The following is a 16,719-nucleotide window of genomic DNA, read 5'->3' on the forward strand; positions in this document are numbered from 1 at the left end:
GGGGTATTTGTTGAATTTCCATCAAAACTTTTAAAGCTTATGGATCTAGTTCATAAAACTTGGACATAAGTGTTATCAAGTATCACTGAACATCCTGTGCGAGTTTCAGGTCACATGATCAAGGTCGAAGGTCATTTAAGTTCGATGAACTTTGACCATGTTTTAGGTAATTGTTGAATTGCCATCATAACTTTAAAGTTTATGCATATAGTTGATGAAATGTATCATTGCTCATCTTGCACAAATCGTAGGTCACTTGATCAAGGTCAAATGTCATTAAGGGTCAATGAACATAGTAGCATATTATATGAATGGTGTTTTTTTTGGAATAATTATTTCATAGTCATTTTCAAAGTCAGCACTGCTGCTATGTCAAATCGCGTAATGCAGGTGTGACTGCCAGAGGCGCTCCACTTGTTGAGAATAGAATGTAATTATCTCTGAATGGATTATGCAATTTTTCATAGCATAAAAGCTTGATGAAATATGCAGGGTGCTACATAACTTTTTTGAAGCACTTGCCCAGTCAGGCAAGTAAATTTTCAAATAGTTGGAAAATACTTGCCAGAATATAGATTTCACTTGCCCGAAAAAATCCTTCAAAACAAAGTTTTATTGCTTCAAAACAAGTTATAGGCTTACGGCTTTACATACCATACCATTGACGGCTTTATTAATATATTTCTCAACTGATGTACCTTGTAGTTGTATTTCTTTTTTTAATGATTTTTATCTTGTACATCATGACAAAATATATGGTCAATATGCTCTTTAATTTCCTAATCTCATATATTTCCATAAATTTTAGAGGGGACTAGGACACACGATAAAAAGAGGGGAAATAACTGAAAATAACCAGAGAAAAAAAAAGAAATTAAGAGAGGGGGAGAGAATGAAAGAAAAAAAATTAGAAGAAAGACAGAAAGGAGGAAGAAATAAAGGAAGGAAGATAAAAAAGAAATAAAGAAAGAAAGAGAGAGAGAATGGCTAAGGGGAAGAGAAAGATGGAAAGAAAGCAAGAAAGAAAGAAAAGAAGAAAGAAAGAAGGGAAAGAAGAAGAAAGAAAAAAAATAGAGAGAAAAAAAAAACGAGGGGAAGAGAAAGAAAGGAAAGAATGGAACAAGTAAAGAAAGAAACAGAAAGAAAAAGGTAAAAGGAAAGAAAGAAAAAGAAAAGGTAAAGGATGGATGGAAGGAAGAGAAAGGGAAAGAAAGAAAAGCGAGAGAAAGGAAAGAAGGAAGAAAGAAAAGGTAAAAGGATAGATGGAAGGAAGGGAAAAAAAGAAAGAAAGATGGAACGAAAGAAAGAAAGAAATGAAGGAAGGCAGAAAGAAAAAATAAGGAAGAAAAAAAAGGATGGATGGAAAAAAAAAAAAGATCAAAAGAACGAAAGACAGAAATAAAGAAAATCAGAAAGAAAGGAAGGAGAAGGAAAGAACGAAAGACAAAAAGTAAGGAAGGAAGGAAAGAAAGAATGAAAGGGATGAAGAAAAAAAAGAAAGGAAGAAAAGGTAAAGAATGGATGTACGGAAGGAAGACAGTAAGAAATAATGAAAGGGGAAAAAGAAAGGATTAAAGAAAAAGGTAAACAAAGGTTGGATGGAAGGAAGAAAGAAAAGAAAGACAAAAAGAAAGACCGTCAGCTATAGTAACAGAAAAATGAACGAAAGAAGGAAAGAAATAAAGAGAGATTCCAAAGAAGGAAAGATAGGCAGAAAGATAGAAAACACAGAGGAAGAAAGCTCAAACTATCCAGTCATAAATAAAGAAGAAAATTTATCAATTTCCTTGGCTAAAAAAAAATAGTTACGAAAGAAACCACGTTTATCAACATACACACAAATGCATATATGTGGGACTGTCAAACAATGTATTTCAGTGTGAGTGATACAGACGATCATTCGAAACCCGATCTTTATGAAGCATAACAGAAGTGAAAATTTCTCCTTTTACTGCTAACAAATGACAGAGCTACCCCAATTTTTAGGAAATATGGACATTACAAGAGTTTTCATTGGTAAGAAATGTGAATTTTGACAGTTCTGTGGGAGATTTCTTCCAGAGCAAACTTCGTTCGTGCAGCACCGTAGAAACTTACCTGCATGCATGGGCTGCGTGGACTAGGAGCTAGGTATGCTAGACTGCCATTGATTCTGTGTGTGTGTGTGTGTGTGTGTACGTGTCTGAGCTGTGTGTTTATAGCAGAAAATGGTGCAAATTTTGCAATTCGAATCATGACTTTAAACTTTTTTGAAAGAAGAAATTAATGATATGGCTCTTTTTTGTTGTCTCTTTCTTTGCTATATTTTTGATGGAGAAATATGGGGAATCTTTCTAAAATATAATTTCTATATGAGAATTTTGCTTGCCCGATTTCTATGAAGTACAGTGTATAATTCAAGTGCACTTTTAAACCATAACATCTGTGTAGCCCATATTTGTGCAGATAAACGCACATTTGTGAATTCAAGCCTGCGTTTAGTAGGAATCTAAAAGGAATAAATTTTGTTTTTCAGCTCACACAAACCAGAAACAACCTGGTGACTACCAGTCAGGTTATCCAGACTACTTTGTAAAATGGCAGGGTTTACCCTATGCCGACTGTACATGGGAGGATGGAGAACTCATCTCAAGAGACTTTCAGGATTGCATAGACGACTACACAATACGCAGCAAGTCACAGAAGATACCTGCCAAGAGTGCCAAGGTGAGTGGTTTATCCTGCATATTCACAGTTTTGAGAGAAAGAATACATGTCTGTCCTTGCATTGTTAAAGTAGAATAAATTCATATCAAGTAGAATAAATTTGTATACTAAAGATTCACAGAGCAATGTGACACCATTAATATCTCGAAATCGTTGAATGTCTTTTTTTTTATGTGTTCATAATCAAAATTCTCTTGAAGTTAACAAGTATCAAGTAATTATGATACCCTGATTGATATATGATATAAATTATTTAAATGTTGTTGCCCTGTTCCGAACAATTTTTTTTCTTTGTTTCTTTTGTTAGATTTTGCTGATTTATATCTTTTTACCTCAATTTATCATTTTTCTACATCCGGTTTATGGTTCCTATCACACCTCTTTCACAGGTGCTAAAAAGTCGACCTCGGTTTGTTGCTCTCAAGAAGCAGCCTTCATACATAGGCACAGAGGAACTTGAGCTGAGGGACTACCAGTTAGATGGTCTCAACTGGCTTGCACACTCATGGTGCAAGTAAGTAGAAATCATTTATCAACCGATAATGATGATGTACCAAATGCTTGGCATCTAGGCTATTTTTCTGTCAGGGGAAATTAGAATTACATAATATCAAATTCATCACTTCAAATTTAGAGAAGGAAATTTAAGCTTCTGATAAATTTAAGGTTTTGGGTGATTATGAGAGTGTGCATTTGCGTGGATAAGTTCTATATTTAGTTTATTAACCCATTGCCTACTGGAACCGTATGGTCCCTGTATAATCCGTATGGGAAATACAGAATTCAGGAGTGAACAGATTAACTCTACTGTAATTATTCACTGCCAATGTAATATGAATCTTTAGTCAAAAGTCAAATGGAAGATTTTCATATGAACAATTTAGATGTGAATTCTATGACATGGCGCTGCATTTGATGATTAAATCATTCTCAAGGGACGTAATTCTGATATTTGCTGATGTGAGAATGTACTGATGCAGCCATCTAAAGTCATTATAGTCTTGTACATCACAATCTCCCCCAATATCTTTACTAATTCAATGAATGTCCAAGTGAATGTTATTTTTGCAAGATTTCAAACTCTTTTTATATACATTGAAGCTTTATATACATTGTAGTCGCTGATGAGCCTTAGGGTGAAACAGTCTGTAAGCTTAGTTAAGCAATCCAACCAATAAATTATTTATACATTGTAGTTTAGTCATGAATTGCACAGATTTTTGCTTTAAAAAAGAAATATTCTTAGTGATAGTTCAAGTCAACTGAGGACTGGATATTGATTTATCAAGGCCAATTTCATACCTTGAAACGGGAGAATCATGCTTTCGATAAGAGGATTACCTGTATCACTCTCTATCCATGATAGAACTGTATTAGTGTGATACTTGCTGCAATTGTTGTTTCTCACCCTTGATTTGTCCACTTTGTAGGAGAAATAGCGTGATTCTTGCCGATGAGATGGGATTAGGAAAGACCATCCAAGTCATCTCATTCCTTTCATACCTCTTCAATGCCCAACAACTCTATGGTCCATTCCTGATTGTCGTCCCGCTTTCCACCATGACGTCCTGGCAGAGGGAGTTTGAAGCGTGGGATAGTAAAATGAATGTTGTGGTCTACATTGGAGACATCAACAGCAGAAATATTGTAAGTTCTAATGTTTGCCCCCTCTACTTGCTTCATGAAACAGGTTTACCATTGGTCGATGATATTCGGCACATGTGCTTATTTCCTGAAGCTTGTATGCCGTTAAATTAAAGGTTTCATGGAAGCCAAATGAGGCTTGCATATTTGCCTGAGCTTAATTTCATTTGGCCTGAAACATGCTTTGAAATTAAATTTGAAAGAAATGTACTTGAAAAACATGAAACCTGAAATCTCTCGTTTAAATGTATAGATGAGTTATACAATTGCTGAGAGTGCTTTGTATGGCTTTTCCTCTGTAGTGATGCTTTAAAAACAAGAGTAGTTGTCGAAATGTTCTTGAAGATACCTTTATCTTTTTCCTTCTATAATCTTAGATGATATAGCGATGCAGGACTTGCGTCAGTTTGAGGTGAAATATTTGTCAAAGTTTGGAACTGTTGAAATATAAGATTAATTTGTTTCCTATCAAGTTTTTGTAGTTGCTGTTCACCCTCAAGTGAACAAATACGTTTTTCACTCTTTGTTGTAGATTCGAGAATATGAGTGGTGTGTGAATGGAAACAAGAACAAGCTCAAGCTCAATGCAATCCTTACAACTTATGAAATTCTACTGAAAGACAAAGTAAGTATGCTGCATTCTCCTATACAATATATGTTTATTATATTTGTTTACCCATATTGCTATTCACTTTGTAATTAATATTAAAATATTTGAATTTGAAAAAAAGGTTTTAAATTCCTATTGGAAATGAGGCATTTCAATAATGCAAATATTCAAACAGTATTCCTCAAGCCTAGTATTGAAATGATAAAATGGATTCCTTCAATTGTTTTCAGGCATTCCTTGGAGCAGTGCCTTGGGCTGTGTTGGTTGTTGACGAAGCTCACAGGCTGAAGAATGATGATTCTCTGCTCTACAAGTCACTCAAAGAGTTTGAGACCAACCACAGACTTCTCATCACAGGGACACCTCTACAGAACTCACTCAAGGAACTCTGGTCCTTGCTCCATTTCATCATGCCAGACAGGTGAGAGAAACTCTACAATATTTACCATGTCAATGACAATAAAATTCCTCCCAGTTGAATCATGCCAATTTCCTGGTTCATTCATTTTATGACATGAAGCTATTTTCAAATATTGACTCCGTTTCCTAAAAACTCATTGTCAAAAGCAAATTACAAGCTGCTTGTGAAATGGTGTCATTAGGTTGGCTGAGAGAGAACCTGTCACAGATTTTTAGCATTACTTTTTGATGGAAAAGTTTATGAAGGTTAATCTGTATATGCAGGTGTTTAAGACTACACAGCTAAAGAAACAATTTTTATAGGGGGTGGGGGGCTACCTCTATATAAGTAAAATCATCATTGCTAGTTTAGAATGAAATGCCTTTATTGGAAGAAATAAATATGTTGAGAAGCAGGTGTTGAAAATGAGGGAAAAGATGACAGGGAAACAAACTTGCCAAGATTGTATGTATATCTTAAGCATTGATATTTGCTAAATAAAAAAAAAATTAAAACAATTTTAGAATAATTTTTTTAAAAGACAGTGTAGATGTGAATCCTAGAAATATTCATATTATTTATTGCATAAATTCTCTTAAAGGACAAGTCCACCCTAACAAAAACTTGATTTGAATAAAAAGAGAAAAATCCAACAAGCATAACACTGAAAATTTCATCAAAATCGGATGTAAAATAAGAAAGGTATGACATTTTAAAGGCTTGCTTAATTTCACAAAACAGTTATATGCACATCCTGGTCAGTATGCAAATGAGGAGACTGATGACGTCATCCACTCACTATTTCTTTTGTATTTTAGTATATGAAATATTTTAATTTTCTCCTCATTGTCAAGTGATACAACAATTAATTCTTCCCTGAACATGTGGAATTAGCATGGTTTAATACTATATGGTTCAGTCAAGTTGGTCCTTATTGTCAAATCTATAAAAAATGAAATATTGTATAATTCAAACAATAAAAAACAAAAGAAATAGTGAGTGATGGACATCATCGACTGACTCACCTAGTTGTGCATATCAACATTTTGTGAAAAATAAGCGAAACTTTAAAATGTCATAACTTTCTTATTTTACCTCCGATTTTGATGAAATTTTCAGCATTTTGCTAGTTTGATTTTTCTCTATTTATTCAAGTCAGCATTTTCCTGGGGTGGACTTGACCTTTAAGATTTATGAATAATAGAATGATAAATAGAATGATAAGTAATGATAAATTTTAATTCATTTTCCAATCCATCCTAGTCTCAGCACTTGCATAAATTGTTGGTTAATAGAATATTTTGTAATTAAATTTCTGTACAGCTTCCCAAACTGGGAACCATCTGAGGAAGAGTTCTCCCAAAGATATGGTAGAGTCTTCTCATTGAATTCTATTTCTACCTATTCTTATTTGTTGACATCTGGCAGTTTTAACGTATAATCTCTTTAAAACCTATTGAACTTATCTTCACTATTGTGTGAATGCATTGGTTGTACTACAACAATTCTATTTATGATTCTGTACAGCTTTCCAAACTGGGAGACCTTCGAGGAGGAGTTCTCCCAAGCAGATAAGAATGGCTATGCCAGCCTTCACCAGGAGCTGGAGCCGTTCTTGCTGAGGAGAGTCAAGAAAGATGTGGAGAAATCCCTCCCTGCCAAGGTAGAGAGGATCTTGAGAGTTGAGATGAGCTCTTTACAAAAACAGTACTACAAGTAAGTCAACCTTTGTATTTGATGTGCTTGCATCAACACATTGGATACTGTGCACACATATATACTGGCTAGAGTCTATGGAAAACTTGTTTGTATTTGTATTTTTCCTAATATTTTTAAGAAAAGAAAGGGATATGTGATAGAGAAATGCCAAGTTGTCCTGGAAGAAGGAAAATGAAAATAGGTTATTGCAGACTGGACTTGAATTAACAAAAGCACAGTGTTTGTGACAGTGTCTAGACTGTCATGGCAATATTTCATACAGGTGCTGTTGTGAAGAAATTGGTGAACGAATTCCACTGAGGACGTTTTGCAAAATTCAACATTACATGTTGCCTGTTGTAAATAGAGTTGTATTTACACACAACCAAAACCTCATAAACTATGCACATTTTGATTGGTTGAATATGAAGTGATTGACTGTAGTGATGGATTTCTGTAGTATTGGCCTTTGGTTGCAAAACAATTGAATGTAATTAAGAATCATATTTTGCTAGCCACATATTCTAGTCATTTGTTTGTCATTTATGATTATCCAGTCTTTCTCCTAATGGAATTCTATCTCTGTAGGTTCATCTTGACACGGAACTTCAAAGCTCTTAGTAAGGGTTTGAAGGGGAATACCAGCTCCTTCATCAATATCATGATGGAACTGAAGAAATGTTGCAATCACTCGTTACTCATCAGACCTCCAGAAGATGATTCAGACCCAGACCTCAAGGTAAATTTTTTTATTTTGAAATGTACTTTTTATATATATAAATATTAAAACTATTGCATTTTATCAATAACAATGATGTTTATGATGATGGTAATGATGTTAATATCAGCATCATTATCATGATGGAATTAAAGGAGTGTTGCAATTTGCTAGCTACTCATCAGACACCCATTAGATAAATCAGAATTTGACCTAAAGGTACACATTACTCTGAGATATAATAATGGCTGTATAATTAGAAATTTACCAGCAGTTATTTTCATTTTGAAAACAGAATTGTTTAGACAAGAGGGCTAATCTAATTTCAAATTTCTGAAATAAGTTTTTCTCATTCCTGATCAAACACACTCTTTCCTCTCTGTCTATACAGTACATAATCCGAGGCAGTGGTAAGTTGGTGTTGTTAGACAAGCTTCTGACCAGACTGCAGGAGAGGGGTCATCGAGTGCTAATCTTCTCTCAGATGGTCCGTATGCTGGACATCCTTTCAGAATACCTTCAGTACAGACACTTCCAACATCAGGTAGGTCCTATCTCTTGGGTTTGTAGCCATCCGCTTGGTCAAGATCTTATGAAACCTTACACTCCCATGGATGATTTTATTTGGTCTACAGTCAATTCATATTTTAATGGCTGCTTGATCTTAACATCCCTTGACTGATATCCCCTTGGGCTCATTGTCAGTTTGTCTAATGGAACATTGCAATAAACTTTCATTCAATTGCGAATATAGCGCAAATCCCAAAATAAAGCGTAATTGGGAATTGGAAGAAAATTGAGTGGAAATTAAACTCAAATCAACTACAAATTTACATTTTAATTAAAGGACTTGCCCTTGGAGATGGGACATTAGCCTTATTTGGAATTGAAGGCAAGATACTTGCAATTCCCCATAAGGCACGTTACCAAAAGCTAGAGCTGCATTTTTCTATCAGGAATCTCTCAAGTCTTCTTGCTAATCCTAACATTTCATCAAAGACAAAACAATTGGGGAATGCTGGAAATCCATTGTGCACAAACGTTGAAGATGCCTCTTTATCTACTAAGTTTTGACCATGTTGTCTCAATTGACACAATGTGTACATAGTCATTCCTGAAATGGAAAGCAATTCTATTGTTGCCCTTAAACTCTGTTACAAAGTGCTAAATTTGAAATGGATTTTTCTCGAATTATGTGATTTTTTTTTCTTTACAGAGATTGGATGGATCAATAAGAGGCGAGATCAGAAAGCAAGCTCTGGATCACTTTAATGCAGAAGGTTCACAGGTAACTCAATGTTTCTCATGTAGTTATGGAAAACTATTCCTTGTATGCCTTTGCACACATAAAGTATTATGTATGTGTTTTTATATATATTTTTTTTAAGGTATAAATAAACGTAGAAATGTCCATCAGATTTTTTTTTTGCGTGGTCAGCCTCCCCTTACTTTCAAAACCTTTCCATGGCCCCTGCAGTGGGTTATGGTTTGTGTTAAAACCAGGATATTTATTGACAATGTCACTAAATTGTCAGAGATGACATTTAAGTTAGTGCTGACAACTTTCATGAAACCCCACAGAGTGCATTGTTGATCAGGGACTGGTTTGGAACAAAAGTGAATTATAAAAGTGCCACAACTGATTGTTTTCTCTGTTTAAGCAACATATACTCATCATGGAAGGTGATTTCATTTAATTCGGAATGTACATTTTGAGGGATGCAACTAAATAATCTGATCTGAAAATGATTTGTCAATTTTCTTTCTAAAAGTCTGTTAAATAAAATGCATAATGACTTGGTATCTTATTATCTTGTGTGTTTTTTGTATGTGTGTGTGGTCTATTGATGAACCATATCTGAAACTTTTGGCAGATAAGTTAGATTTTCTTGTTGAGGCCTTTAATCAATTTTACACTATTAGCTTATATATTGGCCTTAAAACTGCTATGGTTATCGAGAAAAGATGACTTAGTAACACAATTTGTATCTTTTCATTCATCCAGGATTTCTGTTTCTTATTATCAACGAGAGCGGGAGGTCTTGGCTTGAACCTTGCTTCTGCAGACACTGTCATCATCTTTGACTCTGACTGGAATCCACAAAACGACATCCAAGCCATGGCCAGGGCACATAGAATAGGACAGAGGAGACAGGTCAGCAATAAACCCTTGACCCCACTGCCCCTTTTATGTATCAACATACTTCCATATGCATGTCAGTTATAAAAAGAGATTTCAGTCTGTGTGCATACGAACTCACACAACATTGTAATTTGAGCTGATTTTTTACCAAGTGTTTGATTGGCCAAAGCATTTTGTAGCTGTTTGAAAAGAGACCAGTCTCTGTTTATTTACATTTGCCGCTCTCTACCCGGGTTTAGTAAAATGGGCAATTGGAAGGAATTCCTTAATCGCCTGAGTGCTTGAACATGATCAGAGTAGTCGTGCTAAAGCCAATGATAAAATAATAATATGCAGTGCTGAGAATCATTGTATTAAGCGCTATGAAAATTTGTGCACTAAGTGTTGTTGCGCTATTGCGATTCTAGTTACAAGAAAATCGCTTGAACACGCCCCTTGATAATATCTGAATCTTTCTCACCTCATCCTTGTAGGTAAACATCTACAGATTAGTAACAAAGGATACGGTTGAAGAAGAGATCATAGAGAGGGCCAAGAGAAAGATGGTGTTAGATCACTTGGTTATACAGAGGATGGACACGACTGGCAGGACGGTCTTATCAAAATCATCTTCTCAAGCAAGGTATTTTCTTTTTCATACTACATTGAAACCTGCGTATAGATACCACTTGACAAATAGATGCACATTGACATTGGCCTTCATATGCTGGTGGTCTTTATAGACGGGTTCCTTTCATTGCAAGCTTCACGAAACAACATATTGAAGGGAAGCAGAAAATGCGGACCAGTGATCCTTGTGGACTGATGGTTACTAAAAAAAGCGGATTTGACTATAAGATTATAAGAAAGGAAAATTTAATTTGTTATTGAAAGTAGCAATGCAGGTGGAGGCAGTGATCATGGCAGCAGTAGTGACGATGATGCTAATGTTTTGTGTTCTATTATAGTGCTCATGACATATGTGTTGATGATCCTGTGGCTTCAGCATGGTTGATGTCTATCTGCAGATCTAAAATATGGATAATTCATGCCTGATATGATCGTACAATTTATGGTTTATTACTTGTAGAACATAAAAAAAAGAAAACACTTCTCTGACACTATTCTGAAGTATTGCCTAACTCTCTATAATGTATCTTATTCATTGGAAAGACTAGGACATCCGACAACAAGTTAGCATTTATGATGTACTTACCACTAAATGAAAATATCTGTCTGTCTGTATAACAAACCTCTTGGTGATTCCATCTGGTAAATGGATGTGGCATTCAGATATTTTCCTGTTAACTATTGGGAGTAACTTTGATATATTTTCTTGAACTCGATCAGTAGAGATGCTCCATTCTCGAAGGAAGAACTGACAGCAATCCTCAAGTTCAGGGCTGAAGAACTCTTCAAGGAACCAGACGGAGAGGAATCAGAATTACCGGTGAGATCTGCCTTCATCCCTTTTCACTCTCGTATCTTATCTTCGTACTCATAATCTTCATTGTGTATTTGATTTCCAAATATTAATATTTGCAAGAGATTTGATAGGTATTGTAGTTCATAGAAGCATTAATTTTATATAAATACAGTTCCTTTTTGTTATTAATTTGTCCTTTTCCTTTGACAGATTGTTATTTTATCATACAGATTGTTGTCTTGTTTGATCTTTGGCTGCATATCAGGGCCTGTGCAGAAATAGTTGACCTTAAATACATCCCCTAATACTAAATGAAAGCATGCATCATATCAATTCCTGGTTCTATTCAATTCAATTAGACACGGGCCAGATAGCTCTGCTCTGGGTCAGATTTGGCAGTTCTAATGGAACAAAAATTGCAAGGATGTATCTTGATTCCACTGGGCTTTGGTAGAGTGCAGTGTTGTGAAATCTTTACTTTGATACAAATTCTGTGGACCATCTTCGAATAATTGTAATCCAAACTCCTAGTCGTTTTGTTATGGCCCCGCAGACGAAGTCCGGAGGGGGCATTAAGCGTTGCCCCTGTCCGTCCGTCCCCCCACTTGGATTCCGCGCAATAACTAAAAAAACATTTAATGGATTTTAAAAATTTTTGGTGTGTAGGTAGATGACACCAAAATACAGGCTAAGTTCGAATTCGTAGTCCGCAGGTCAAAGGTCACAGCTCATTAAATATGCGAGTTGGTTTCCGCGCAATAACTCGAAAAACGTTAAATGGATTTTAATTTTTTTTTGGTGTGTAGGTAGATGACACCAAAATACAGGCTAAGTTCGAATTCGGAGTCCGCAGGTCAAAGGTCACAGCTCATTAAATATGCGAGTTGGTTTTCGCGCAATAACTCGAAAAATATTTAATGGAATTTTAACATTTTTAGTGTGTAGGTAGATGACACCAAAATGCAAGCTAAGTTCGAATTCAGAGTCCGCAGGTCAAGGTCACAGCTCATTAAATATGCGAGTTGGTTTCCACGCAATAACTCAAAAAATATTTAGTGGATTTAAAAAAAAATTGGTGTGTAGGTAGATGACACCAAAATACAGGCTAAGTTCGAATTCGGAGTCCGCAGGTCACAGCTCATTAAATATGGTCTAAATTATATTGGTTTCTGCACGATATTAAGTTTAATTTCTGATCGTGTTAAGCGGGGGCATCTGTGTCCTTTGGACACGTCAAATTTTTAGTTTTATCCATGTTTATTATTCATATTGAGATGATGCAATATTGACAGGGAAAATATGTTAATAACTGGGATGGAAATTGATAGTTTACATATTTTGTGCTGTTTTGTTACAAAATGGCTTGCAATTATAACTTATTTCTCATTTACCATTGTCCTAGAGGAATTTATAAAAACAGCTTGTGTGTTTATTGAAAATTGAATATTGGCACGAAGGCTGAAAAAATGGAAAGCAGAATCTGAAAAAAATATCTAAAGAGCCTATAGTCCCCTCCTTCACTGAACTTCAGTGAGCCTCGTGATGGTAACTTCTTCTGTTTTCTATTGTTCCTTCTGTACAGGAGATGGATATTGATGCAATCCTGGAGAGAGCAGAGACAAGAGAACAAGAAGAGCCTGGTGGAGCAGGAGAAGAACTTCTCTCCCAGTTCAAGGTGAGAATATATTGTGGAGATATCAGTAAAGTTGTTCTAAAACACTAGTGGAAGAAATGATACATTTTTTACAAGTGATAAAAATAAAGGATTTGTTTGTCATCTTTATAGAGCACACAATATGTAAAGGCTTTGGGTAATTTTGGAGAAAAAAATATGTGCATCCTGCTCCCTATGTGCAGGGTCTTCCTGGGGAGCGTTTCATGAAAGGACTTGTCGGACGTTTTATCCGACAAGTCCCACTTTATCCGACAGTTACCGTAGTAACAGTACCTCTCAGCCAATCAACATCAGAGAAAGATGTCAGATCTGACAACTTGTCGGATGAAAATGTTGATGAAACACTCCCCTGAATGATCCAAAATTATGAAGTGAAGTGAAAATGTAGTAAAATGTAGAAAGTGCTTCTTGTTTCATGGAATGAAATTATCAACTCATTAAGGATATTCTTCATAATATTTCCTTGTTTACTTTTCCCAGGTGGCGAACTTCGCTCCAACAGAGGAAAATGAAGAGGACCAGGGTAAGGACTGGGAAGACATCATCCCTGCATCAGAGAGGAGTAAGATGGAAGAAGAGGAGAAACAGAAAGAAGAAATGGCACTCTACTTACCGCCTAGAATAAGAAAACAAGTCAATAGGGTAAGTCTCGGTTCATGTCTATTGCTACTAATAATAATACTTCTAAATTTATATTGTGCAATTCGATATGGATATACTCAACTGCACATTACAATACATAACCAGTAAAACAGGAAGCAACAGTTGACAAGATGAGAAACACCGATATGGTCAAGTAATAGCCAAAGGATAGTAAGAAAAGCCTATTATCTCTAGAAAGGGCATTGCAATAAATGTGACTTATTTATTGAAAACTTTTGAAAAAATGTAAGTTTTCAGTTTCTTATCGTTCATGGACACTACACCAAAGGGATAGTATCACTTTTTGTACTGCATGGTCCTGGTTGCAATCAAGAAATCTTTGTGCCTGGCATGAAATCAGTGAATGAGAGCTGTATTATGATTTGTATCAGCAACCATTACAGTCAGACACCCTTGGGCTATCTGAAAGTGGTTAGAACAAATTGGTATGGGGATGAATCGTTATCAGGCTGACATGAAAAAATATATTCTATGAATCTATAGTATTGTCACTATAATAATAATAAAAATTTTATATACCGCAAAATCGCAAAATTGCCTCTAAGCGGTTAAGAGAAGGGAAAATGAAGTATAAAGGAAATAGAAATAGAAGTACTTTGCACGACAAAATGTATCAAAACTCATATTACAATTTACAACTTTCTCACCAGATCATGAATAAAGAAATACCATCAAATGGGCCAATAAACATATGAAATTATCAATTTAAGATTTAAAAAGATGAGTTTTAAGCATAACTTTGAATGTATTAACACAGTTAGCATTGCGAATTTGTAGGGGGAGATGTTCATAGCAAGAGATGGGGTTTCTTGTATTTCTTATGAGGGAGTGAGTTGTCCTCGAAAGGTCCTATTTAATCTGAATATTTTCATAATGTGTTTGTCCCATCTTTGAAACAAAAGTTCGCATCTCACAAAAAGTTCAGAAAAGCACTATTGTACAACAGTGAAAAAAATACACGGGGGCGGCGGGCGAATTCGCCCCGGAAATGCCTAAAGTCGCCCTCGAAATCACCCAAAATCATGCTTTCGGGGGCGACATAAAATCTGAATGTCGCCCCCGAAATTATTGCCGAGTGATAACAACTCAACGACCCACTAGCGCCATATGCTCGAACTCCACTTACCATTTAAAAATCATCCAAAATCCACACTCAAAATCATGAATAAGCCTTGAAAATAGCGAGGAGCGCAGTTTCAAATTCCGAAGTTGCGTCTTTTTTTCTGTACCATGTATTTTCACACACATGGTACCAGGTATGGAAAAAAAAAATGAACGCGACGGTCGGGAAACAGTTGCATGTATAGGGGTCCATTATGACTACCACCATGTGCAATTTCTAATGCACATGTTTCCCCTACAGTTATCACAATTCTGTGATAAAATAATTCGAGTCTAGTAACCTATCATTGGTGAGTTGTCATTCGGCTTTGCTTTTCAAAACGGCCTATTAACATCCAAAATAACTTACCTTATTTATTAATTTTAACTTAAAAATCAATTGTTTTATTTTTCTCGGGGATGTGGTAGATATCAGACAATAAATCATCAAACAAAGCTCCATCTATTTTACAAGGCCGGCGGCAGGCGCACGCATTGGCGCTTGTATTAGCTAGGCAGTCTGAGCTCTGTCTCTCTGCCAGAGCTCTGGGGGACAATTCGCTCAGTAAAGGCCTCAATGATGGTGATTTTCTGTTTCAGACAGAGTTTACATTTCGGGTATATTATTCAAAACTGCCAATAAAGTTTGATGATTTCTTCATTGTCATGTATATTTAAGTTCTTAATGAATACATTCTCACCAAATTTAGACTCCCTCATAGAGAAATGCAATTTTCATGGAGATCTGCGTTTTCAAAGAACTTCACGAAAAGTTAGGGTATGTGATAATGTGGGCCTTTATTACATGTACACTGTATATGGCCGAGTACAGGGAATAGACTGAGAAGAAATTACATATTGAATTCATTTATATCCAAGTCCAACTCACAGTCACACCCACACACACACACACCCACCCACACACACACACCCAAGATTCTAAGCATGAAAAAAATAACTTAAAAAATCATACAATATTAAACAAAAAGTAATAATTAATAAGTGAACAGGTAATCCTCAAAATACAAAAAGTAGCATTCAAAAAGAGCCCCCGAAATGCAAAAAGGAGCCCCCAAAAGGTAAAAATGGAGCCCCCGAAATTTGACAAAAAAATTAAAATGGAGCCCCCGAAAAAAAAAAATTAATTTTTTCCCTGTTGTACAGTCATCAGGCAATGGATATATCAATCACTTCTTACATTTGTGTTTCAGATGACGTATCATGACAGTGATTCCGAAGCGTCTTTCAGTAGAAAGCGGAAGCGGGATATGGTGTCCAGTGCAAGCAGTGATTCAGATGACAGCGACAATGACAACCGCAAGTCTAAGAGACCGAGGGGTAGGCCTAGGACAGTACCAAGGGATACTGTGATGGGTTTCTCTGATAGTGATATCAGAAGGTAAGCTAGCATGGTCTACTAGCATAAAGTTTAATTCTAAGGTTGTCTAAGACCATCATGGCCATACCTACTTGGTCTGCTATCATTTTTGTCCAATAGCCACTTTGTCTCCCCTTCCATCCTCAGTTTAACCCTAAATCTCCCGGGGTATTTTGATTCTTGTCATTCCCGGGGGGGGGGGGGGGGCATTATGGCCCCCCTCCTTAAGATCTCAGCTGCAAATTGCGCGATCACAATGAAAATTTGCATGATGGTAGAGAATGACGTAATCTACGCAGTTGCATTGGTAAATTTCACTGAATTCATATATTTTTATTTTATATGAATTAATTATGCTAATTTATTCATGAAATCATACTTTTTGCTCTGATTCACTAAATAAATCTCCTAGAATGCTATTTTTTTGTGAAAATATTATTTATAGCATTCCTAATAATTGTGAATGAAAAAAATTCTGGTACCAAGACCGATTTCTTATGTATTTTATTGTTTTTTTAATTTATGTATTTTTTTGTTTTTTTTACTTTTTGTTTTTTATTGTTTTTTCGATGGAAATC

General features: G+C 35.7%; 1 protein-coding gene across 11 annotated transcripts in view; it reads left to right on the forward strand.

Annotated features, from left to right (window-relative positions):
- LOC129262143 (chromodomain-helicase-DNA-binding protein 1-like) overlaps window positions 1-16,719 on the forward strand; it is a 57,036-nt gene that overhangs the window by 14,361 nt on the left and 25,956 nt on the right. For 7 of the 11 annotated variants that reach the window (XM_064100197.1, XM_064100208.1, XM_064100206.1 and 4 more), the window contains exons 11-25: window positions 2,516-2,706; window positions 3,096-3,220; window positions 4,137-4,353; window positions 4,883-4,975; window positions 5,191-5,381; window positions 6,888-7,076; window positions 7,647-7,797; window positions 8,168-8,320; window positions 8,993-9,064; window positions 9,782-9,931; window positions 10,393-10,541; window positions 11,249-11,348; window positions 12,907-12,999; window positions 13,480-13,641; window positions 15,975-16,162. In XM_064100197.1, coding sequence (XP_063956267.1) covers window positions 2,516-2,706; window positions 3,096-3,220; window positions 4,137-4,353; window positions 4,883-4,975; window positions 5,191-5,381; window positions 6,888-7,076; window positions 7,647-7,797; window positions 8,168-8,320; window positions 8,993-9,064; window positions 9,782-9,931; window positions 10,393-10,541; window positions 11,249-11,348; window positions 12,907-12,999; window positions 13,480-13,641; window positions 15,975-16,162 — 2,224 coding nt within the window. The remainder of the gene's footprint in view (window positions 1-2,515; window positions 2,707-3,095; window positions 3,221-4,136; window positions 4,354-4,882; window positions 4,976-5,190; window positions 5,382-6,887; window positions 7,077-7,646; window positions 7,798-8,167; window positions 8,321-8,992; window positions 9,065-9,781; window positions 9,932-10,392; window positions 10,542-11,248; window positions 11,349-12,906; window positions 13,000-13,479; window positions 13,642-15,974; window positions 16,163-16,719) is intronic. The other 4 variants (XM_064100202.1, XM_064100203.1, XM_064100204.1 and 1 more) reach the window with 1 other exon arrangement.

This window comes from Lytechinus pictus, chromosome 5, assembly GCF_037042905.1.
Source record: "Lytechinus pictus isolate F3 Inbred chromosome 5, Lp3.0, whole genome shotgun sequence".
Lineage (NCBI taxonomy): Eukaryota > Metazoa > Echinodermata > Echinoidea > Temnopleuroida > Toxopneustidae > Lytechinus > Lytechinus pictus.